The 24829-nt window shown below is 38.6% G+C and overlaps 2 protein-coding genes across 2 annotated transcripts; both read right to left on the bottom strand.

Moving 5' to 3' along the window:
• Positions 1 to 5952: 5952 nt before the first annotated feature.
• On the bottom strand, positions 5953 to 8138 carry LOC130230601 (CD209 antigen-like protein B). Its single transcript, XM_056459745.1, has 5 exons — positions 7946 to 8138; positions 7452 to 7793; positions 7251 to 7372; positions 7075 to 7178; positions 5953 to 6161 (listed from the first exon to the last, which is right to left on the bottom strand). The coding sequence occupies exons 1-5, from the start codon at positions 8046 to 8048 to the stop codon at positions 6020 to 6022; spliced, it is 813 nt and encodes a 270-aa protein (XP_056315720.1). The 5' UTR covers positions 8049 to 8138; the 3' UTR covers positions 5953 to 6019.
• A 4827-nt stretch (positions 8139 to 12965) lies between these two features.
• On the bottom strand, positions 12966 to 24439 carry LOC130230524 (putative uncharacterized protein DDB_G0286901). The gene is made up of 5 exons (XM_056459624.1): positions 24319 to 24439; positions 18470 to 20155; positions 18291 to 18388; positions 18109 to 18212; positions 12966 to 13304 (listed from the first exon to the last, which is right to left on the bottom strand). The coding sequence occupies exons 1-5, from the start codon at positions 24422 to 24424 to the stop codon at positions 13172 to 13174; spliced, it is 2127 nt and encodes a 708-aa protein (XP_056315599.1). The 5' UTR covers positions 24425 to 24439; the 3' UTR covers positions 12966 to 13171.
• Positions 24440 to 24829: the final 390 nt, after the last annotated feature.

Raw genomic sequence — 24829 nt, 5'->3', positions numbered from 1 at the left:
ACACCGCCCCGACTGCATCCCTGTGCCTATTTCTCTCGGAAGTTGAGCCCGGCGGAGCAGAATTACAGCATAGGAGACAGGGAGCTTCTAGCAATCAAGCTAGCCTTGGAGGAGTGGCGTCACTGGTTGGAGGGAGCCAAACATCCGTTCCAGGTGATCACAGATCACAAAAACCTCCAATATATCAAAGAGGCCAAGAGACTATGTCCACGTCAAGCCAGATGGTCACTTTTCTTCTCACGTTTTGATTTCTCCATTTCCTATCGTCCAGGACCCAAGAATCTAAGAGCAGACGCTCTCTCTCGTTTACACGAGCATCACGATCATGAAGAACTCCCAACGAAGATTCTTCCCGAACACATCTCCATTTGTCCGATCACCTGGAACGCTCCTCCAGTCGTTGCCACTCCGGAAGCCCCTGCTCCGCCGGGATGCCCTCCTCATCGGCAGTTCATACCACCTGAACACCGGGTAGATCTGATCCACTCCTTACATACCTCGCTAGGCACTGGACATCCAGGGATCAACAATACTCTCTCGCTAGTATCCCAACGATTCTGGTGGCCAAACATGGCAAGGGATGTGAGGCAATATGTTCAGGGCTGTAAGGACTGTGCCCAATCCAAGAGCCCACGTCATCTACCCGCTGGAAAGCTCCATCCCTTGCCGATTCCGAACCGTCCCTGGTCACACCTAGGAGTGGACTTTATCACTGACCTCCCCTCGTCAGAAGGTAATACCTGTATTCTAGTCATCGTAGATAGATTCTCAAAGTTTGTCAAACTAATCCCTCTGAAAGGTCTTCCCACAGCCTTTGAAACAGCCGACAATATCTTTAATCAAGTCTTCAGGTCATTTGGTATTCCAGAAGATATTGTGTCGGACAGAGGTCCACAGTTCATCTCACGTCTATGGAAAGCCTTCTTCAAGCTCCTAGGTGTGGCCGTCAGCCTCTCTTCTGGATATCATCCCCAAACCAACGGGCAGACAGAGAGGAAGATTCAGGAGGTGGGACGGTTCCTGAGGACCTTCTGCAGTGGTCACCAGAGCTCCTGGAGCCAGTATTTGGGCTGGGCAGAATATGCCCAAAATTCACTGCGGCAACCCTCCACCGGACTCACGCCATTCCAGTGCGTCCTGGGCTTCCAACCACCGCTCTTTCCCTGGGATGGCGAACCATCTGATGTCCCCGCAGTGGATCACTGGTTCCGGGAGAGCGAGAGAGTCTGGGACGAGGCTCATCAACATCTGCAGAGGGCAGTCCGTCGAAGCAAGGTAACCGCCGATAGAAGAAGGTCTGAAGAACCCAGATACACACCCGGACAAAAGGTGTGGCTATCCACCCGGGACATACGCATGCGACTGCCCTCTCGCAAGTTAAGTCCCCGATTTGTTGGTCCCTTCACCATCGTGGAACAGGTTAACCCCGTCACCTACAAACTACAATTACCCTCTCACTACCGTATTCACCCTACATTCCACGTATCACTCCTGAAACCCTATCACGATCCTGTTCTTCCCTCCACAGAGCCTGACCACGAAGAGGAACCCCCTCCTCCACTGCTCCTAGAAGAAGGAGCCGTCTACGCAGTGAAGGAGATCTTGCGTTCCCGACGTCGTGGTGGCCAGTTGGAGTACCTGGTGGACTGGGAAGGGTACGGCCCCGAAGAAAGGACATGGGTTCCCAGAGCTGATATTCTCGATCCTAGTCTCATGGTGGAGTTTCATGAGAGCCACCCTGAGTTCCCAGCGCCTAGAGGCAGAGGGAGACCACCACGGCGTCGGAGGTGTCGGCCCTCAGGAGCGGGCCCTGGGGAGGGGGGTACTGTCACGGATTGGTCAGGCTCTCACGATCCCCACTCACGAAGATCACCATCACCTGACTTCTAATGAGCACACAGCTGCATCACATTCACGAGCACCAGATAAAAGCACAGCACTCCAGTCGCTCATTGTCCGGGCTCGTCTCGACGAAAGCGGACAACTGAGCGACCACTCAGCGTAGTCATCCTCAGCTAAAACAAACGCTTTACTTACCTGTTCTCTTTGTATTCCTCCTAGTCTTCCTGGTCCACCCGAATCGTCCTGTCTTCCAGTCCTTCCAAGTCTGTGTCATCCTCTGTCAGCTGTATCTGGTGTGTGCTGTCCATCCTCGTGTATTCCTGTTACCCAGCCACGGAGGAAAAGACCCCAACATCATTCCTGATCCTCCTGGCTATCCTTCATGTGCTCCTTGTTGTCATTTAATAAACACCCTAACGTTTCCTTACCTCTGTCTCCTGTCCGCTTCATAACAAGGTATTTGTGTGATTTATACATAATATCTGTATTCTGAAAGCAATTCAGATGTTACATGTCAAAGCAGTCTGTTGTTACTTATTGTTTATTTATCAAAATAAGCAATAAGGCTCTTTAAACACTGCTTTGATAAATGTAGTGTTGTCATATTTCAAATACCACCACACAGTGCCACAACAACATCAGCAACTCAACAGCACAAACATGTTTGATGATGATTCACTGAGTGATGAAGTTTTTCACAGATCAGTCATTAAAAGCTTCAATGCTGAAGTTCTAGTACAGCGGTTCATAACCTGGGGGTTGCAAAGACATAGTAAAGGGGTTGCGAGGAATTTTTTTATTTTGAATGAAAAATGCGCGCCTAATACCTAGGGCCAGACGAAATCTGCGGACGTTTTTTTGCTATTTCTGCTGAGAATTTTGGTAAAAATCTGCGGATTTCTGCGGAATTATTTAGGGAGTGTCATAACTAAAACCTTAATATGTGAAATAAAAAATATTATCTTTTAAAATGTTTAAAATGCAAATCCAATTAGATTCACTTTATTTGGTAAACAAAGCAAGTCTCTCATATAATATCTCTACTAAAAGACAGAAAATATCACTGTACAAACTGCATTGTACATAAATCAGATAAACATTTTCATATTAGTCAATAATATTACTGTAACTAATTTAAAAACTGAATAAATATAAATTTACACACATTTACTCAAGTAAATAAACAGAATCAATGATTGGGCTAAAAATCTGCGGAAATTCCGTGTGGGCCTACTAATACCTACTGGTGACAAAATCTTAGGTCAAACTGCCGATTGGAACTCACATGGGACTACTGAGTAGACACTGATAGACATTTTGGTTGGTGTTCCTTCTAGTGGTACGTGGAGAAATACTGACTAATAAAAGAAAAAAACACACTTTTAACCCTTTGAAGGGAATGATTAGACTGATGTGATCAGCACCGGCTGTTTCCTAAAGGGTACGATCAAATCGGTGTGCTTGGAATGTTTACTTTAGTTCATCGTCATCAGATACTAAAAATCAACCCGCTTTGGCGCAGAGCCAGAGAAAGAGGCGCGGCACTTGCGGAGCAGATACACACCAGAGAAGCGCTTGTGCAGACCAGTGCTGTTGTGTTGGCATTTCAGTTACCGCAAACTCAGCAATCTCCCCATGCTGCATCATTGGTAAAATAATCATCACAAATGTGCTAAATGTATGTTCATAGTTGTCTAAAATAATGCGTGTTTCTGATATATAAAGTTATTTATTTTGTAAAGCAGCATGGCTTTCGATTAATATGTTACCTCAGATTTAGGCTAATTTATCTGGATGTGATTCAAATGTCACGGGACAGATCTACACTCAAGCAACTTTGCCTTGCTTGGAGCTAAAATATAGCCTGATTAAAGTTAGTCTCTGTGTGCGGTTAACACAAACTCCACTGATCTCGAATCACGGAAATACCGCACGTATGATTGGATAAATCACGTATGAATTGGCCAAGCAGTGTATTTATGCATCTAACGACTCACTTTTCTGACACACGTACTGTAAAGGACCAGCAGTAAGCAGATCTAATTTCTCATTTAAATTTGTAATTCCAAATCATTTATATTTAAAATACAAGTTAATATTTAGATTTCAAAGATATACAAATATGTCACGTGTACATACAACATGTTTCAAATATTATCAAAAATGGTTTACATATATGATGACATATAGCCATATCTATAAGGTCCAAGCTACATTTCCAGGTTTTCATGAATAGGTTACTATTTGTTAATACTTTACATGTAAGTACAGCAGTTTTCTTTTTTAGTTTAAGAACAGTAGCCTACCATCTTTAATTAACTTTTAAAAGCACATTTAATACATTGACTTTTTATTTTGTTTTTGTTTGTGTGTTTTTTTACCTATAAGCACAGTACAGTGTTAATGTTCAAACTATTTATAATGTTTAAAGTGGCTGACAATAACATTCTTAATAATAGGAATTAATCTGCCTCGTAGTTATGGTGGTACTTGGAGAGACCTTTTTTTTCTGAGGTGGTACTTGATGAAAAACGTTTGAGAACCACTGGTCTACATGAACAACTTTAACAATGAAACAATTCTGATTTATTCACAGTAGGGAATTTACAAAACTATCTTCATGTAACATTATTGTTGTTTAGATTTTGTCATGAAATAAAAATTTCTGTATTATTTCTATAAAAATGTTAGCAACCCCATCGATGCTTCAAGTTAAACTTACATCGATTTCCGTCTTCATCTTTGCGGCGACTCTGTGTTTGAGCTCCCGATGTCTGGTTAATATCACTGCGTTGAACGTAAAAGTTACCTGATGACATTATTTTCTCTTACTTATAGTCTTACTGTAAAGTACAGTATGTGAGCACAGATGAGCTGTTTTATTTAAATAACGTGTACCGTGTCTTTAAATAGTACCAGCCCTACACAGGAAGTGGTTTCATTAGCTCAGAATCTAGATTTTCTTTCCCACTTTGAAATTCTCCTGCTTTGATTGAAGGTTTATTATACATTTAATCTGACATTGTCAAAGCAATTTAAGTCAGCCACACTTTAACAGGCTTAAATACTGTAGATGTTTATATTCATGACAGATAAATAGAAAGGAAAATAGACAGGTTGGTGACAGTAGGCAATACAGACTGTTAGATGATTTCCTGTTTATCGCTATTAAACAAGATGGCATCAGATTATTCTCGCTATCTCCTCACACTACTGTTAGTGGCCTACAAACCCCAAGAAACTAGTTTACTGTGAATCTATTTGTTGGGCACAATGCAGAGATTAGCTGTTGTACATTATAAAATGGTTATTTCTTCGACTTTTACAAAATTTAGACTAAAGTTAGATTAAATCACACCTATTTGACCCCTTTTTCCAGATTTAATTTAAGTCTTTTGTGTCTCCAGAATGTGTGTGTAAAGTTTCAGCCCAAAACTCCCATCAGTTTATTTATTATATTATATCTGAACACACTGTAGCTGTTTTTGTGGCCTGTGCCTTTAATGCTGGTTCTCCCCACCCACCGTTCCCATGTACCTGTCAGAGTGTGCCTCAATCTCTGCTTCGGCTGCGTCAGATAAACAGCACAGTGACAGACATGAAGGACGCAGATCTCACATAATATTTGTGAGAAATACTACAGTAAGAACTTTACAATGATTATTTGATGTATTTGTTGTGGAATTGCAACGATGAGTCACACACAATGTTGTTCACACACACACACACACACGCGCACACACACACACACACACACACACACACCCACACACACACACACAGAGCGCAGAATTTAGCTTTGCACTGTTTTTGCACAGCAAATGTGACAGGAGACATGTTAAAATCCACTGCTGTATGGATATTCATTATGTTAATCAAGTTTTAGATTAAAGACACATATCAATTTGAAATGAATATAGATCTGCATGTGATAAAGGAGTTTAGGGCCCAGATCTAGAGCAAAGCTAATTAAAAATCACAAGAAACTGATCATTTTAGTTACCAATTTTTTTTATTGGTATTTATAACCATTAGCACACTTGAAAAATAATCATTAATATATCTTGAATACTCCTGATTTTGTACAATATGAAAAAAGTTACAGTATATAATGAGAATTGAAGACAGAAACATTTACAAGTTGATTCTGTAAAATTATAAAGGTCAGAGATGAACGTTATTTCTCACAAATCGCTTTTCTCTTTTGTGAGCACGGCAGATCGTTCCAGTTGTTCAGGGCAGAAAAACCATGGGAACCCATTATTTCAACACAGTCTTCAATTCCATGTTCATCATTTGGCTCACCTTTACGCCAGAACCTAAAATAACACACTTCAGATTTTCAGTCTACTCCAAATGTTCTCATTCATGGACAACAAAATACACAGACTCTTTCATTCAAGTGAGAATCGTCAGTTTATTATCACAGCAGCAAAAAAATGGCTGGTCAACCGCTGGAATCATTCTCATACCATGGACAGATGAACCTAGACCAGGGATGGGCAAACTCGATCCTGGAGGGACGGTGTCCTGCATAGTTTTGCACCAACCCTAATCAAACACACCTGCTCGTAGCTTTCTAGTGATCTTGAAGACACTAATTAGGGTGTTCAGGTGTGTTTGATTAGTGTTGGAGCAAAACTCTGCAGGGACACCGGCCCTCGAGGATCGAGTTTGCCCATGCCTGACCTAGACTGTGTATTTGTTGGACATTCTCTCAGTGGAACTCTCAACTTTTTGTATGCATGGTGCTAATGTGAAAACTGTCAGTATATGGCATTCAGCTTTTGATGTTGTGTTGTTTTTAAAGTCTTTGTAGAATTATTTGATTGGTTTATTTATTCATTTATTTATTTATCTATTTATTTATTTATTTATTTATAATTATTTTAAATTTTTTTATTCATCTTTTGGGATGGGCGGGAGTAGGTTTTAAATTGGCATTATTTTTTTTTTCGTTTTATATTGTTTCCTGAAAAACTTAATAAACAATTGTTAAAAAAAGAGATAGAATCATCAGTTTATTATAAACTGCAACATTCACTGCATCACAACAGCAATTTTTAAGAAGATTTACAGAAGTGAAAATGCAGAGAAAAAAGAGAGAAGTAATTCAAAGAATGTATTTAAAGGGAGTTCCTAAAATTGTGACTGTTGTGTGTTTTCTGAAAGTCGAAAGGGTCTCATTTTTATATTGACAAAAGGCTAAATACATCAAGTTTTCTGTCTTACCCTTGATTCAGTGTTGAATTATCCACCCATGTTAAATTGCCCTCGCTCTCGATGTCAGACAAACCGATCCACACTCTCTCATTGACTAATAATGATACAATTTTCTGTGTGTGAATAAAAGCAGAATAAGTGTAATTCCTCTCATTCATTAACAAACACTCAATAAACAAACTCACCTGCTTCTTTTCACTCTTAATAATGACCAGATCAGCTCCACGATCCCTGCAGAACTGCCTGCTCTGAGACCAGCTCTTCGCCTCATCAGAGAAAAACAATCGATCCAGACCACACAGAGTTTCTAATAGAAAGACAGACTTTTTAAATATATACATATAAGATCAAGAAAATTAAGAAAGATAATAAGGATTGGACCTGACCGTTTTTAGAAGCCTCTATCAGTTCATCATTCAATGACGTGACTCTGTTTTCTAGCTCCAGTTTCTTCTGATTTAGAGAGTTGAAGTTGTTCTGTAACTGTTTTTTCTGAGCACTGAGATCATTGATTTTGTCCTCCAGTTGGTGTTTGTCAGTCTTCAGATCAGTGTTGTTGTGCTGTAAGCTGCTGATGGTGTGATTGAGCTCTTCAACTGTGTTCTTGTAAGTCTTTAACAGGTCTCTCTCTGCTGTGATGCTGATGTGCTGCAGTGTGATGAAGAGCAGCAGAAGAGCACAAATGAACCCCAGGATCACCAACACCAACAACACACATCTGCTGCCTCCTGACAAACACACACAACACGGAGATATCAGTTTCATATTAAAGACATGTGGAATTACATATTTTTCTTATTGGAGTACGCTTTATATAACATTCATGTAAATTATGTAACATTTTCAATTTCCTCAAACTCCATTTCTGCTTTTTACTTACTGAGCTTCTCAAGTTTTCCTTCGCCTCTGCAGTGACTTTGTGTTCGAGGTCCAGATACTTCAGAATCATAATCATCACTATTGTAAATGGCCTCTAATTCCATTATGTGTTCTTGTGTCTTGCAGGACGTCTTGAATCAGATGAAACGAATGAGATGTGGTCTCTAAAAAGAGGACGGCTTTTAATAATTCATTCATTAGTCATGCCAAAACTACACAGGAAACGATTGCATTTGCCAGTGGTGTTTAAGAGAAATAGACTTCCAGTTTGAAACTTCCCTGATGGTAAATTTAAACTCATGTGAAGTACAACAAAACCAACTTCAAAAACCAACGAGAAATCTCCACATTTGTAAACTCTGACTAAAACTATTCATTATGCCAGTGTTTCCCAACCCTGTTCCTGAAGGCACACCAACAGTACACATTTCAAGCTCTCCCTAATCCAACACACCTGAATCAACTCACCAGAACATTAGAAGAGACTCCAAAACCTGAAGTGAATGGGTGAGATAAGGGAGACATCCAAAATATGTTCTGTTGGTGTGCCTCCAGGAACAGGGTTGGGAAACACTGCATTATGCTACTATATAGGGCTGTGTAATAAGCAGGGCTTGACATTAACTTTTTTTGATCACCAGCCACTGTGGCTAGTAGTTTTCCAACATTACTAGCCACTCTGCATTTTTACTAGCCAAAATTTTGTTGTTAGGAAAATATGCATATATCTTATATGCATAAATATGACTTTGATATGCTAAAATACTTAATTTAGATTGTATGTCCACATGCCGCCTCATTCATTTAACTTTTTGTGTGTCGTGTATGAGCTTGCTCATAGCGTGAGCATGAGCAAATAGGTCATGGTTTTATAGAGTCGCATTGCAATTAGTTTTTATTTCACATGACTTCTCAGAGGTCAAAATTAAGGATTTACCAAATTTATATCTAACCACACCAAACATAATTCAATTTGATTAATCTTCATTTGTATAGCGCTTTTACAATGTAGAATGTGTCAAAGCAGCTTCACATAGAAGACATGAATAAATAATTATTTCTTAGCCACAAATGTTAAATCAAAACAAGCAAAATATAGCTGTATACTTTACTTTTTATTTAACAAAACATTTCTTAAATACAAAAAAATAATAATAATAATTGACATATAAATTAATTCTTGTCATGTGTAAAATAATTTGCGCAGTAGTCTGTCCTGTCTAATCGTCTCAGATCACCCATTAACTACACATAATGGGCAGTTAATCTTCCATTAAAGCAGTGTTATTCTAAAAAAAAAAATAATTAAACCATATTAACAAAAATAACTGTAAACAAAGAAAAGCAGGTGACAAACATACCATGTATGATAATGAAAGTATAATCACGCAGTCACGGTTAACTTTAGACCTATTAATAATCTGTTCAAAGAATGATTAAAACGAAAGCAACCTGTGCTGCTTACAAAAATACTAATCTGGTGCTGTTGAAAGCAGCAAGACTGTGGGCACATGAGCATCACTTGTCTAGTCTATTTGAAAGAGAACCGATCACATCAGTTGCGTTTCTAGGCACGGTTGCTTCACGCAAGGAAACGGGAGCGCGCACGCATTTGAAACCGTCGTGCGCATCACATCACATTCAATATTCACCTGCTTTCTTTTGCTCGCACAAACACAATTAGTTTTGTCAGTCGTGTTGCTTCTCGATTCTAAGATCACATTTGCACGCATATTCGCCCATCCTTATTGTCGAACCCTGCTTTAAAGAAATCTACAATTTAAAAAATATTTTCAACCAGCCAGGCCCAGATTAAGAATTCAAAGGCCCCTGGGCACAATGTCTTGTAGGCCCCCTACCAGGCCGCACCCCTATGGTTGAATTAAAAAATAAGATTAATATCATATTTGTTAAATAAAATTAATCTACAGTATAATGTATTGCCCGGATTTTTAAAATAAATGATATACAGTAGATATATTTCTAATCTGCAAAGATTTAACTTATTTTTAAAGCATTTAAAGCACAATTTGAAAAAGAAATACTAACACAACTAGTGAAAATGAATGGATTTTAATATACTTGTTCAAGTTCACAGAAGCAGTACTAAAATATATATTTAAGGGTGTTTTTAATGTATAACTCCTATAAACTTATAATGCATATGATTTGGATATAACACCTCTCCAATCCAGATCTATGAATCTGAGTCTTCCATAATACACACACTTATTAATGATTCTTACTTGTCTTCCTCATGATGAACAGTAGACAAAATCTGATATGTAGTGGGGGGAAAAAGAAGAACGTATTCATTGGACGCTGGATTCGAACCGGGTTTATGATTGATTGCGTCAAAACATGTTGCCATGCACTTTACAAGCTATGCCACTCCCGCCACTGTCAGGTGCGCTCTTTAGTTAGGTTGTCTCTGTCAATCAAACGGTGATGGCCGTGAATTACTCAACCAACGAGGTGTGCTTTTTGCACAGCCTAAATAGACACTCCAAAATCGGCATTTTTTTCCACCCTCGCAGGGGACCTAAGTGCGCACGGGCCCCTGGGCCTGTGCCCATAATGACCATTGAGTAATCCGGCCCTGCAACCAGCCAAAGTGACTAGTAAAGGTGGCTGTCTAACCTGCCACAGTCGAAATCTACCTGCATTTGGCAGGTTTGCGGGTGTTAATGTCAAGCCCTGGTAATAAGTATGAAAATTTAACGACAGGTTTCTACATTACAGTGACTTTAAGTGTGGAAACCAGAGTATAAGCAGAATAATGCACTCCGGGCCATTGAATTATTAGAAAATAATGCACACAGGTGATTAAACGGCCACGACACAAAACAAAGTAGCTGTTACACCTCGGGTGTGCATTATTCTGCTTATATTCTGGTTATAGCACACTTAAAACCACTGTTCAGATGTTGTATTTCAAACATTTGTGAAGTTTTTGTCCTCAAACTGCTCCTGTGTGTAGAACGTTTCTTAGGTCATGTTTACACTGTCAGGTCTTGATGCCCAATTCTGATGTGTTGCCTATATCTGATTTGTTTGCTTGTCCATTTACACGTTCTTTTAATAGTGACCCATATCAGATTCACGTGTTTACACTTGCCATACAATTTACGATGTCGCACATGTGTAAAGGCGGGTTCTAACATCTGCGCCACACTAGCTACGATGTAAGAAATTGTCTTGCTTTTAGCTCGGCGAAATATACAAAGTTTGCCCAACTTTAAAATATTTTGAGGTGGAGGAGGAGGGAAAAGGCCGTCATGGCAGCTTGCGCCTTTGGTTTATAAATATGGTGTGGTGTCCTCCACCATTCAGAGGAATTTGTGGGTATGAGAGATCTCAGGTCTGGTGGGAGCAAATGTTTCCTCTTGTTTACCGCATCAGCGTCTCCACACATGCTCTTCCTTCTACGTCATTAAACCGCAGAGAAGCACCACATTGTCACAAGTTTAATGACGTACAAAATGGAATGCCTTAATAAATCTGATCTGCCTGTTAACATGATAGTCACATTGTCACATATCAGATTTATTAGGCCTGAAACCGACCTCTGAATTTCCGAATGCATGCGTTTTTTCGTGTTTACACGGTCATAGAACAGATCTGATCTGTGTCACATATGTCACATTTAACTGGCAGTGTAAACAGGGCCTTACACATCTGCTCCAAAGCCTTATGTTGCGTATTGATGTGATTTTTGACTGTCGTAGCTGTAAAATTGCATGATACATTATTGGGTAACACTTTACTTGAAGGGGTGTTCATAAGACTGTCATGAAACCTTTATAATCATGACCTGACACATGTTATGAATGAGAATGTTTGCGTTTATGTCAACTGCTATTAAGTGCCATTCGCTCAGTTATGACATTTTCAATGCAAATATGACACTGACATATTTATGACATTGACAACTCGACATAAACAAATACATCACAACCTGTTTTTGTCTTTGTCATGACAAATCGACATTAAGACAGCAAAACGTGTCATAAATCTGTCATAAACATAAATGTCATCAAGCCATTCCTACATTCATATTCCTTCGGCTTAGACCCTTTATTCACAGCGGAATGAACCGCCATCTTATCCAGCATATGTTTTACACAGCTGATGCCCTTCCAGCTGCAACCCACAACTGGAAAACATCCATACACTATGGCCAATTTAGTTTGTCAAAAGCGCATGTGTTTGGACTGTGGGGGAAACCAAAGCACCCAGAGGAAACCCACGCCAACAAGGGGAGAACATGCAAACTCCACACAGAAACGCCAACTGACCCACAGATGGTGCTGGAACCAGCGACCTTCTTGCTGTGAGGCCACAGCGCTAACCTCTGAGCCACTGTGCCGCCTCAAGAAGTATTACAGAATTGAAAACCCAGAGAAATAAAAGAGAGTATTTCAAAGAATGTATTTAAAGGCTGTTGTTGTGACTGTATTTTCTAAAAGTTGTAAAGGTCTCGTTTTTATTATGGCAACAGGTTAAATCCATGTCTTACATACACCCACTTTCTGGCGTCTTTTTTCATCTGTGCGTGTGGTTATCTGCCAGCCTTATAAATGTTAAATTAATTGCATGTCTATGTTTAAGCAGATTAATTTAATAAAAACATCTGCCATTTTAAGTCTTTCATAAACAGTTATGTTTGCAAATTACACAATGATTTATCCGTCCAGAAGTAATTCGATGTTTTTAATGTTTTTAATATATGTATGAGCTCTCATATTAAGCACACATATAATGACAGAAATGAGTGCACTTGATTGTGCTCTCCCTCTCTGTTTGCTTCAGTCAGATAAAGCTGCTCTCTGCTGCATCCTGCTGGCTGGAGTAAAACTCTCATAAACATCCATCAAGTGCAACAGACAAAAACTTTATTGTGATGATGATAAACAGTTAAACTCAAAAGCATTTCACTTAATATCTGAATAAGACAACAGAGTAGAAAACAGAAAAATAAATCAGGTTGTAAGAAAAAGGATGTTGGGTTATTACAGCAGAGAATATTATGATAGCTCAGTATATATCTGATTAACCTGATATGGCATATTACAGGAAAAAAATAGAAATGAAATAATGAAAGCAGGTTATTTCAAATTAAAGTCGCAAACTGTTTTAATGGTTCACTATTCCTGGTCACACGTCACTTTCAGAATCATTAAAGAAAAATACAATGACAGTAAACCCACAACAAGATGCGAGGAATCTATTTCTCACAAACGCCTTTTCTATGCTCTGAGCATAACAGATCATTCCAGTTCAGGACAGGTTCTGTAGGCATCAGTTCAATACAGTCTTCATTTCCACCTTGATCATTCGGCTCACCTTTCATCCAAAACCTGAATAACGTATCAGATTTGTGTATCAAGGCAAGGCAAGGCAAGTTTATTTATATAGCACATTTCATACACAGTGGCAATTCAAAGAGCTTTACATAAACAAGAATAAAAAAAGACAAGTATAAGAAAATAAAAAGACAAACAGTAAAATGATTAAAAACAGATTAAAACAGATAAAAATGTGTTAAAGCAGGTTATAAAAGAATAAAAAAGAAAAGAAAGACATATTACTGCGATCTGTCGGACGTAGCACAGTGCTCATTCAGTAAAGGCACAGCTAAACAGATGTGTTTTCAGTCTGGATTTGAGTGTACTTAATGTTGGAGCACATCTGATCATTTCTGGAAGCTGATTCCAGCAGTGAGTGGTGCAGTAGCTGAAAGCCGATTCACCCTGCTTTGACTGAACTCTTGGAATTTCTAGTTTATTTGATACTAAAGATCTGAGTGATCTGTTATGTTTGTATTTAGTGAGCATATCTGTAATGTGTTGAGCTCCTAGGGCATTTAGTGATTTATAGACCAGTAATAATACTTTAAAATCTATTCTGAATGTAACTGGGAGCCAGTGTAAAGACCTGAGGACAGGTGTGATGTGCTCTGATTTTCTGGTTCTGGTCAGAATTCTGGCCGCAGCGTTCTGGATGAGCTGCAACTGTCTGACTGTCTTTTTGGGAAGGCCAGTGAGGAGGCCGTTACAGTAATCCACCCTGCTGCTGATAAAAGCATGAACAAGTTTCTCTAAGTACTCACTGGAGACAAAGCATCTAATTCTTGCAATGTTTTTGAGATGATAGTATGCTGATTTACTAACTGCTTAGACATGACTATTAAAACTCAGATCTGACGCCACAGTCACACCAAGATTCTTGACCTTATTTTTTGTTGTTTGACCCTTAGAGCCAAGGTACGCATTCACCTTGAGAACCTCATCTCTGTTCCCAAACGCAATCACTTCAGTTTTCTCTTTGTTTAATTAAAGAAAGTTTTGGCACATCCAATTGTTAATTTCATCCATGCATTGGCAGAGGGTGTCAATGGGGCTGTAGTCATTAGGCAGTAAGGCTAGGTAGATCTGAGTGTCATCAGCATAGCTGTGGTAGGAGATTTGGTTTTTTCTCATTACTTGGCTCAGAGGGAGCATATAAAGGTTGAACAGGTGAGGTGCCACCTTGTGGGACTCCACATGTCATGGGTGTCCTCCTTGACCTATGGTCACCTATACTGACATAGTACCCTCTCCCTTCAAGGTAAGATCTGAGCCAATTGAAGACCGTGCCAGACAGTCCAACCCAGTTTTCCAGCCTATCCAGAAGTATGCTATGATCGACAGTGTCAAATGCGGCACTGAGATCGAGCAGTACCAGTACTGTTAGTTTGCCTGAATCTGTATTTAGGCGGATATCATTAATTATCTTTATAAGGGCGCTCTCTGTACTGTGACGTGGTCTGAAACCAGATTGATAATTGTCTAAACACCCCTTGAAGTTTAAGGACTTGTTAACCTGGTTAAAAACAACTTTTTCAATGATTTTGCCAATGAAAGGGAGATTTGAGATGGGCCTGTAATTGCTCAATATGGTGTTATCCAGGTTGCTCTTTTTCAAGAGTGGTTAAACAACTGAAGTTTTAAGTGAGTTAGGAAAAATCCCTGAGAGAAGTGAAGCATTTACCACTTTTAGAAGATCCATTTCTAAACAGGTAGACACAGTTTTAAAGAAAGATGTGGGGAGCGTGTCAAGACTGCAGGTTGATGTTTTCATAATTTGCACGATCTCTTCTAAGATTTTACCATTAATTGCTATGAAATCGGACATAATGTCTGATTTCTTAAGTTGTGGTTGAGCTTGTTTGACGTCGACACAACTTGGCTGATTGGATGAGCTGATTGCCTTTCTGATATTATTGATCTTGTCAGTAAAGAAATGAGCAATCTCATTACATTTGCTGTTACAGAGTAGCTCACTGGGAATCCTACTGGGGGGGGGGGGGGGGGGGGTTGTGAGTCTTTCTACTGTTTTTTGGGTACCTGGATGGGAGACAACATAGGAAAGCTAGGTTGCTGCTGGAGAGGGTGTTAGTTAGGTCAGCAGGGGGCGCTCAACCTGTGGTCTGTGTGAGTCCTAAGGCCCTAGTACAGTACATATATGGGGTCTCTATACTGCTCGGATAAGACATTAAATTGAGGTCCTGACTCTCTGTGGATATTAAAAACCTAGGATGTCCTTCAAAAAAGAGTAGGGGTTTAACCCCAGCATACTGGCCAGATTTGCCCACTGGCCTCCTCTCCACCAAACAGCTGGTGTGTGGTATGCTGTCCAGAGGTGCGTTTCGCAAACAACGGCGTAACTCGCAGCTGAACTATCATGGTACGATGCATCGTTTGGGAAAAGAGCGATGTAGTGATGAATGTTTCCCAAAACGCATAGCTTCTCTGTCGCAGATCCATCATTTGAACCACATTAGTTATGACGTAAAACGCCCATAATGACGCTCTAAACAGGACAGAGTAACTACTTCTTTAGAGAAGAACCCCATAATTTCTTTGTGCAGATTATATTGTTTTGCACAAACATAAATTTAAAATAAAATCCAACAATAGATTTGGTAAAAACATGCACTGCTTTCCATATTAACTGAAATATATGGCACAAATAGAGCCTGTGTTTGCTTTACAAATAATATTGAGAATGACATATCATGTTCTAAAATATGAAATCACTTACAAAATCTAACACGTATTCTAATATCATAAATAAATCATATGAATAAATAAATAAATAATGAAGCGATTTATCAAGAAATGAAATTTAATAATTATTATGTATTAGAAATAAAAAAATCATACTTTAATAATAATTTTAATAATCATGATGATGATGATTATTATTAATATTATTATTATTATTATTAGTCTACTTTTACAATTTGACGCTTGTAAACCACAGCAGAAACTTCTAACCAGCAGGCCCATGTCATATACAGTACGGATACTTAATAAATAACCCACTATAAATTAAAAGAATTTTGTTTTCACAATCTTTGGAGATTCCAATTCCAACTTTGAATGTTAGAATGTTCTAAATTAATAGGGCATAGGGGGTATAAGTGGGAATAGAACACAGCCAGGAACTATGTTTCAATCTACAGCTCCAGAGGTAAAGTTGCGAGTGCTCAAGTTTGCGACGCAGTTTGCGAATGTTCGTTGAAGCGACGGATTTGGGAAACGGCAAATCAACAAACTATATTTGTAATGACAGAACTTGCGACCTTAGTTGGCTAACGATGGTTTTGGAAAACGCACCCCAGGTGGATGCTGCACATCAGTGGTAGATGGTAAGATTCCCCTCAATGTGTAAAGCGATTTGAGTGTCCAGAGAAGCGCTATATAAATGTAAGGAATTATTATTATTATTATTGTATTATTAGTAGATTATGTTAAGTCCATAACACCACAAGCGGCTACTCAAGTTAGTTGTAGAATAAAGCACGATCTGATGTTCTTAGAGCTCTGACTAACACATTGGCATTAGTCAAGTATACTTTGTAGGGTAGGTGTTTTTCTATTTAGAACAAGGTGTTGTGGGTGGGCCTTACCTCTAAATGTATAATATTATCAAAAATCATGATTATTATTATACAAGTTACTAATGGAACAGATAAATTGGTCTGCTTGATTCTATAATAATTCCCATAAAATGATCAGATCATGTATACGTTTATTTTGATTTAGCAAGTGCAGATCTATAGGGACTGCATAAAAATGTTTTAGAATAGTTCAGTAAGGTTCTACAATCTAGAATGATGGTTAATCGCCTCTGTCTATGAAATGTCTGTGATTAAGAGATTGTACACTCAGCCAGTACAAGACTGTTGTTGTGGGATGTTATGGGAATCCAATTGAACAAGTGTAATGTACAGAAACAAGATTATTTAAAATAATCAAACATTCATTATAATTAGACATTACATTAATCTTCTTAATGTTTTATGATTGGACTGACAAAGGTCCAGAATTTGTCCCCAAAATGAACTAATTAGTCCTCTTTTGACTGCTATGCAACCATAAATTGTAAAAACAACCCATTGAAGAGGGCTTTAAGACCAAGCGGAATCCTCTGTTGACAGTCGCTTCAGTTTTGGCCAATGCTAACAATTATTTTTTATTAGTCCACCTTCAATCTGTGCAAGAAAACACACATCAGATGTAAGTGAAGTCAGCTTTCACTACTGACCCACTGTATTGTTGTTAAATAGAGAAAACATTTTACAAGTAACTTGTATTATAAATCTTGGACCTCATTCTTGAAAGAAAAATTATCAATAAAAAGGTGTGAAGCCCATGTAAAAGTTTATAATTTGAAAACTAAATTAGGCTATTTTTATCCATAAATTTTCAAACCTAATTTTTTATAAGATAGGCTAATAATTACTTTAAAGCTTTACATTATTATTATTTATATACAATGAAGTTTTATCCACCTGTAGACACCTTCAATGGACCAACTGAGTGGACTTTACAGTTCGATAATCAGTCGACTACAGACCAGATTCACAAATTCAGATTCAACTATATAATGCAGATTCGGGGACATCCCTAATATATATATATATATATACTCAGATTGGATTTGACTGAAAAAGGAAAGTCATACACACTAAGGATGCCTTAAGGGTGAGTAAACCATGGTCTGATTTTCATTTTTAGCTGACCTAACCTTTAAGGCTTCAAGTTAAAAGTTCGAGAAAACACATAATGACTACAATAGCAAATAACTGCAGTTTCTGTGTGTTTTATGACTTACGGTTGATTCAGTGGTGAATTGTCCACCCACTTCATGGTGCCCTCGATCATGATATCATTCAGACCAATCCATACTCTCTCCTTGACTAATGAAGATATGAACCTCTGTGTGTGAATAATAAGAGGAAAAAGTGTGATTCCTCATTCAGTAACAAACTCCTAAACAAACAAAAACAAACTCACCTGCTTTTCTTCACTCTTAATAATGACCAGATCAGCTCCACGATCCCTGCAGTACTGCCTGCTGTCAGACCAGCTCATCAGCGCAGTGAAAAACAAAACTAAACAACACACATTTTCATACACTTGTAAAATTTTCAGAAAATGACAAAATAAACTACTACAATCAGATTAGCACTGACCTTGTTTAGAATTAGTTCCATTCAGTTCATCACTCAATGATCTGATTCTGATTTCTAACTCCAGATTCTTCTGGTTCAGAGAGTTGAAGTTGTTCTGCAACTGGTTTTTCTCAGCACTGAGATCCTTGACTCTGGTCTCCAGCTGCAGTTTCGCCTGATTCAAAGAGTTGGAGTTGTTCTGTAACTGGTTGTTCTGAGCATTGAGATCATTGACTTTGTTCTCCAACTGCAGTTTCATCAGATTCAGTGAGTTGGAGTTGTTCTTAAGCTGGTTGTTCTGAGCATTGAGGTCATTGACTCTGGTCTCTAGCTGCAGTTTCGTCAGATTCAGTGAGTTGGAGTTGTTCTGTAACTGGTTGATCTGACCATTGAGGTCATTGACTCTGGTCTCCAGCTGCAGTTTCATCTGATTCAGTGAGTTGGAGTTGTTCTTTAGCTGGTTGTTCTCAGCATTGAGGTCATTGACTCTGGTCTCCAGCTGAAGTTTCGCCTGATTCAAAGAGTTGGAGTTGTTCTGTAACTGGTTGTTCTGAGCATTGAGATCATTGACTTTGTTCTCCAACTGCAGTTTCATCAGATTCAGTGAGTTGGAGTTGTTCTTAAGCTGGTTGTTCTGAGCATTGAGGTCATTGACTCTGGTCTCTAGCTGCAGTTTCATCAGATTCAGTGAGTTGGAGTTGTTCTGTAACTGGTTGATCTGACCATTGAGGTCATTGACTCTGGTCTCCAGCTGCAGTTTCATCTGATTCAGTGAGTTGGAGTTGTTCTTTAGCTGGTTGTTCTCAGCATTGAGGTCATTGACTCTGGTCTCCAGCTGAAGTTTCGTCAGGTTCAGTGAGTTGGAGTTGTTCTGTAACTGGTTGATCTGACCATTAAGATCATTGACTCTGGTCTCCAGCTGCAGTTTCATCTGATTCAGTGAGTTGGAGTTGTTCTTTAGCTGGTTGTTCTGAGCATTGAGATCATTGACTCTGGTCTCCAGCTGCAGTTTCGTCTGATTAAGTGAGTTGGAGTTGCTCTGTAACTGGTTGATCTGACCATTGAGGTCATTGACTCTGGTCTCCAGCTGCAGTTTCATCTGATTCAGTGAGTTGGAGTTGTTCTTTAGCTGGTTGTTCTCAGCATTGAGGTCATTGACTCTGGTCTCCAGCTGAAGTTTCGTCTGATTCAGTGAGTTGGAGTTGTTCTTTAGCTGGTTGTTCTCAGCATTGAGGTCATTCACTCTGGTCTCCAGCTGCAGTTTCGTCTGATTCAGTGAGTTGGAGTTGTTCTGTAACTGGTTGATCTGACCATTGAGATCATTGACTCTGGTCTCCAGCTCCAGATTCTTCTGATTCAGAGAGTTGGAGTTGTTCTGTAACTGGCTGATCCGACCATTGAGATCATTGACAATGGTCTCCAGCTCCAGATTTTTCTGATTCAGTGAGTAGGAGGTGTTCTTTAACTGGTTGTTCTGACCATTAAGATCATTGACTCTGGGTTCCATCTGCAGTTTTGTCTGATTCAGAGAGTTGGTGTTGTTCTGTAACTGGTTTTTCTCACCATTGAGATCATTCACTTTGGTCTCCAGACTCAGGGAGTCTCTCTCTGCTGTGATGCTGATGTGCTGCAGTGTGATGAAGAGCAGCAGAAGAGCACAAACGAACCCCAGGATAATCAACACCAACAACATACATCTGGTGCCTCCTGACAAACAGGAAGAAACACATGAATATCAGTTGAGCACAATTCAACCAAATGTGAAATTAATTACATACAAAGTCTATGCAAACAAGGCAATAGTGGCATAATACAGTCACATGACGTGAATGACAAGTTATGCATGATGCTTTTGCAGCGAACATACGGACGTCGGCTCGATGTCATCTACCAAGCAATTCCAAATACTCAACTTAAATGTAAAATTGCCCCAAGATGAAAACATCCCGCAGATACACTAGAGCAGGGGTCACCAATCACGGTCCTGAAGGGCCAGTGTCCCTGCAGGTTTTAGCTCCAACTTGCCTCAACACACCTGGCTGGGTGTTTCAAGTATACCTAGTAAGACCTTGATTAGCTTGTTCAGGTGTGTTTGATTAGGGTTGGAGCTAAAATCTGCAGCACACCGGCCCTCCAGGAACAACTTTGGTGACCCCTGCACTAGAGTGAGTGATTCACTGCTCTGCCGTTTGTGTGAACCTCTAGAGCAGGGGTGCCCCAACTCGGTCCTGGAGGGCCTGTGTCCTGCATAGTTTAGTTCCAACCCCAATTAAACACACCTGAACCAGCTAATCAAGGTATTTATAGGTATACAAAAACTTCTAGGCAGGTGTGTTGAAGGAAGTTGGAGCTAAACTATGCAGGACATTGCCCTCTGCATGGGCGTCAAACTCAATTCCTGGAGGGCCGCAGCTCTGCACATTTTGTTCCGACCCTAATCAAACACAGCTGATCCAACTAAATAAGATGTTCAAGATTCTTTTGTTGACTAACTTTTAAAGCTGCGGTCAAACTGAACTTTTCTCCCCATAGACTTCCATCCATACACACGCAAATGCGTCAGACCTGAAACGCAAAGTCGTGCATCAAGTTTTGCAGTTCGCTGCGTTGCAAAGTTCAAGCTTGGTGAACTCTGACCTGCGAAATCATATCACTTGAGTGTGTAAGACCAATCGAGAATCCAAATATGACCTCTCTGGACAGAAAATTTAAATATGGACCAATCGCTCGCTTTTTTAAATGTCTAATCGTCTTGTTTAAGCACACCCCTTTTCACAGAATTTTGTATGCTCAAACTCTAGTGTGACCGCAGCTTTAAGATGACTAATCACACACTAAAGTAAAAGTCATGTATGAAATCATTTCAATCTAATGTGTTTACACTATATAAAACAAACATGGTTCATTTAGTATTGTGGAATGTTGAGATCTCAGGACCATGTGATCATTCTGATTGGATCCACCTGTAGACAGCGTATGATGAGACTCTAAAGGAGCTATGTGGGATAGAGACGCAAACTCTGAGGTGGTGGGTTGTGGGCTACGTTGGTTGTCTCTCAGGGGCAATATGCCCTCCGGAGGTGAAGATAGACAGTTAGACAGGGCTTTATATGTGGGACTGTCGAGTTGGGGGCGTAGCAGTGGGTAGCACGATTGCCTCACAGCAAGAAGGTCACTGGTTCGAGCCCAGGCTGGGCATTTCTGTGTGGAGTTTGCATGTTCTCCCTGTATACATGTGGATTTCCTCTGGGTGCTCCGGTTTCCCCCAACATGCCCAAAGACATTTGCTTTAGGTGAATTGGGTAAGCTAAATTGTTCGGTGTGAATGTGTATGAATGAGAGTATATGGGTGTTTCCCAGTGATGGGTTGCAGCTGGAAGGGCTTCCGCTGCGTAAAACACATGCTGGTTAAGTTGGCAGTTCATTCCGCTGTGGTGACCACTGATTAATAAAGGGACTAAGCCGTAAAGAAAATGAATGATTGATGATGATACTATAGTGGAACTTTTATTATGTAATCACTATAACTTTTATTATGTAATCACTATATAATGTTATGTTATCACTATATAATCTGCCACTATTAAAATATATATTACTATTAAAATACACTGTTAAAACTTATAGAAATACCTATATTCAAGTGATGCAGAAGAGACATACAAACATGCAGGGCCTTATAATTGAGGACCTTACAATTGAAGCACAGCAGGTCATGCGCCAAAGTGAGAACATTATGACAGAGCGTATGCAATACATTTAGACAATGTATATGTTGAACAAGACAAAAACAACCCTCGCCAAAATAGCATACATAAGGAGAATCATTTAGAAAGTATGGAAACAACATGATCATATGCAAACACATGATTGTAAGCACATGCTATGTGACCTTTAAGATATGTAAAAACAGAAAAACATACAGCCATTAATTAAAAAGCTAGGATCCTATTGGAGCCGGGAATAGGGTGATGTTAAATCATATCTCATGATACCTATGGATAAGAAACTGTATATAAACTGTGAGTTTTTGGACATTGAGTGGGAGAGAGCTCGATCGACCATCTCTGCTGTAACAATAAACTGCTTCAACTTGAGAACTTCGAAGACCTCAGCCTCTTTTTTGAAACCTAGAAGATGTTTGTCGAGATCCAGCGCAACTTTCCACTACAATACCTCGGACTAAGCCTCTCGACATACGGAGTCATTTGTTGGGGTGAATTGTGCAGTTTCTGCCCCGCCTTAATTTTGCAAAAATTACAAAAATTGTGGCTCGTCAAAATGGCGAGTGGCTAGAAAATGAATGAATGAATTTACAATAAATGACAATTCTAGGGCTTTTTCAAAAACATGGGAGCCATTTAGAATTGTTTTTCGGGCATGCGAGTACGTCTACAGAGTGCAGAGTGAATTTAATTAAGCATATTGTATAAGTATCTGTGGATTAAGTTCACAATTGTAGTTTGTCGATGTACATGTGTAATTTACACATGGGTTATTTCTAAATGTAAATGATAAAATATACACTAGTTTGGGGATCGTTTTTTCATGTTTTTTTAATGATTCTGTTCATCGATTCTGAAATGTTAAATTGTTAATTAATAATACTTATATAAATAATTAATACTTATTTATTAAATATTTCTTTATTACTTATTGTATGTAGTTTCAAATTAAATTATTAGTTCAGTCAATATTGATTTTATTACTATTACCATTAATAATAATAATAATATTAATAATAATAATAAAAAAATAATAATAATAATTAATGTTAGAGTTATTTCTGAAGGATCATGTGACTGAAGACTGGAGTAATGAAGATGAAAATTCATCATTAAAATCACTGGAATAAAGGATTAAATTAAATGATAAACTACTTTTGAACAGTTTTTTATAGTGCAATCACATTTCACAATTTTAAAATTTGTACTGGATTTTTGATTAAATAAATGCAGCTTTGGTGAGCAGGAGAAGCTTATTTTTAACATTAATACTGACCCCAAACTTTTGACTGGAAGTGTATATTATCTACATATTTGACACTAGCTGTCCTCTTTTAGTTGTTATTTTTTAAATGTATTTGCCAATTTTGTATTTTGTGTGTGTGTGTGTGTGTGCGTGTGTGTGTGTGTAATTATAATTTCATTTCATTTTGTTTATGGGAGAAGGGTTGGGAATAATGTTTGTTTAAATATTTCTGTAAAACTACTATCCTGCCATTTCTGTAAGTTCTGTAAGTCTGTTAATAAACAGATTAAAATAGTGAATGTCTAGCCCTGCTCAAGTATACAAGGAACAGGTAACCTAACACAACCCGGAGACCTCAATACTTGGCACACAATACACACTCCAGGTGTCATAACTGTAAAACAGAGTAAACACAACTGAAAATGCCCCAGTGCAGTGATGGCAACATACTGTATGTAGCTAAGAAGGTTTTATTTAATCTCATTACTTTGAAATTGCCTTAAACTGAAAAAAATAATAATAATTACAGTATTAAAGTATGAAACTTATAGAAAGTATAAAAATTTATTTATAATTAAAGTATAAAACGCCTGAAAATGTAATCATTCATTTTATGTCATTCACAAATGTATTCATTCATTCTACATAATCATGTAGATTAAATTAAATTGAGTACTAATATAGATTTTATTTGTATTCTTGCATAAACACAATTATTTAAATAGAGAATTTATGTACTTTTCCCCTGTAAGATTTACTTTATCACCTAATCCCATTATCTGGGCATGCTTGAAAGTAAATGGAAAATGTGTTAATACACTTAATATAAAATCTGAGATAGAAAACCATGCCTGGAGTTGTTTATAAAATCTGATTTTAAATGAAGGTTTTTTTCTTACTGCTTTGTTGAGCTTTTCTTTCATCCTGACTTTGATTCGGTATTTGAAGTCCAAGTGTGTCCTTACTGCTGTGCATATAATTATCATAAATGGCTGCTATCTCCATTTTGTTTGCCGTGTCCGACAGTCTTTGCAGATTTGCTGTGTCCAGAAAGTGAATTGTTTTTAAATAGTCCAAATAAACAGAAGGGGTGGCCCTATTTCTCTGCCAAATGACGCACAATATCATATGATGAAGGTGTGGTAAAGTTCCCAATAATGATTTAATGGCAAATTTAATTTAACATTGATTTGTTGATAATGGCTATTTAACAAAATTTGTACCTATTACGGGTCAGTGTCAGAAAAAGAGCATCAGACTCTTGTTAGTTTAACCAAAAGTGAAGATTAGGCAATGGTTAGACCTGTTTAGCAAAGCCTAACAAAAAAAACAAAGTCTTAAAATTGATTAAAGAGCATATTTAATGATGTTAGATGGTTAACTATCTTATAGATTATACTTGAAATGTTT

Source organism: Danio aesculapii, chromosome 1, assembly GCF_903798145.1.
Source record: "Danio aesculapii chromosome 1, fDanAes4.1, whole genome shotgun sequence".
Classification (NCBI taxonomy): Eukaryota; Metazoa; Chordata; class Actinopteri; order Cypriniformes; family Danionidae; genus Danio; species Danio aesculapii.
The sequence above is the reverse complement of the archived record's forward strand: the minus strand, read 5'-3'. Positions and strand labels throughout refer to the sequence as shown.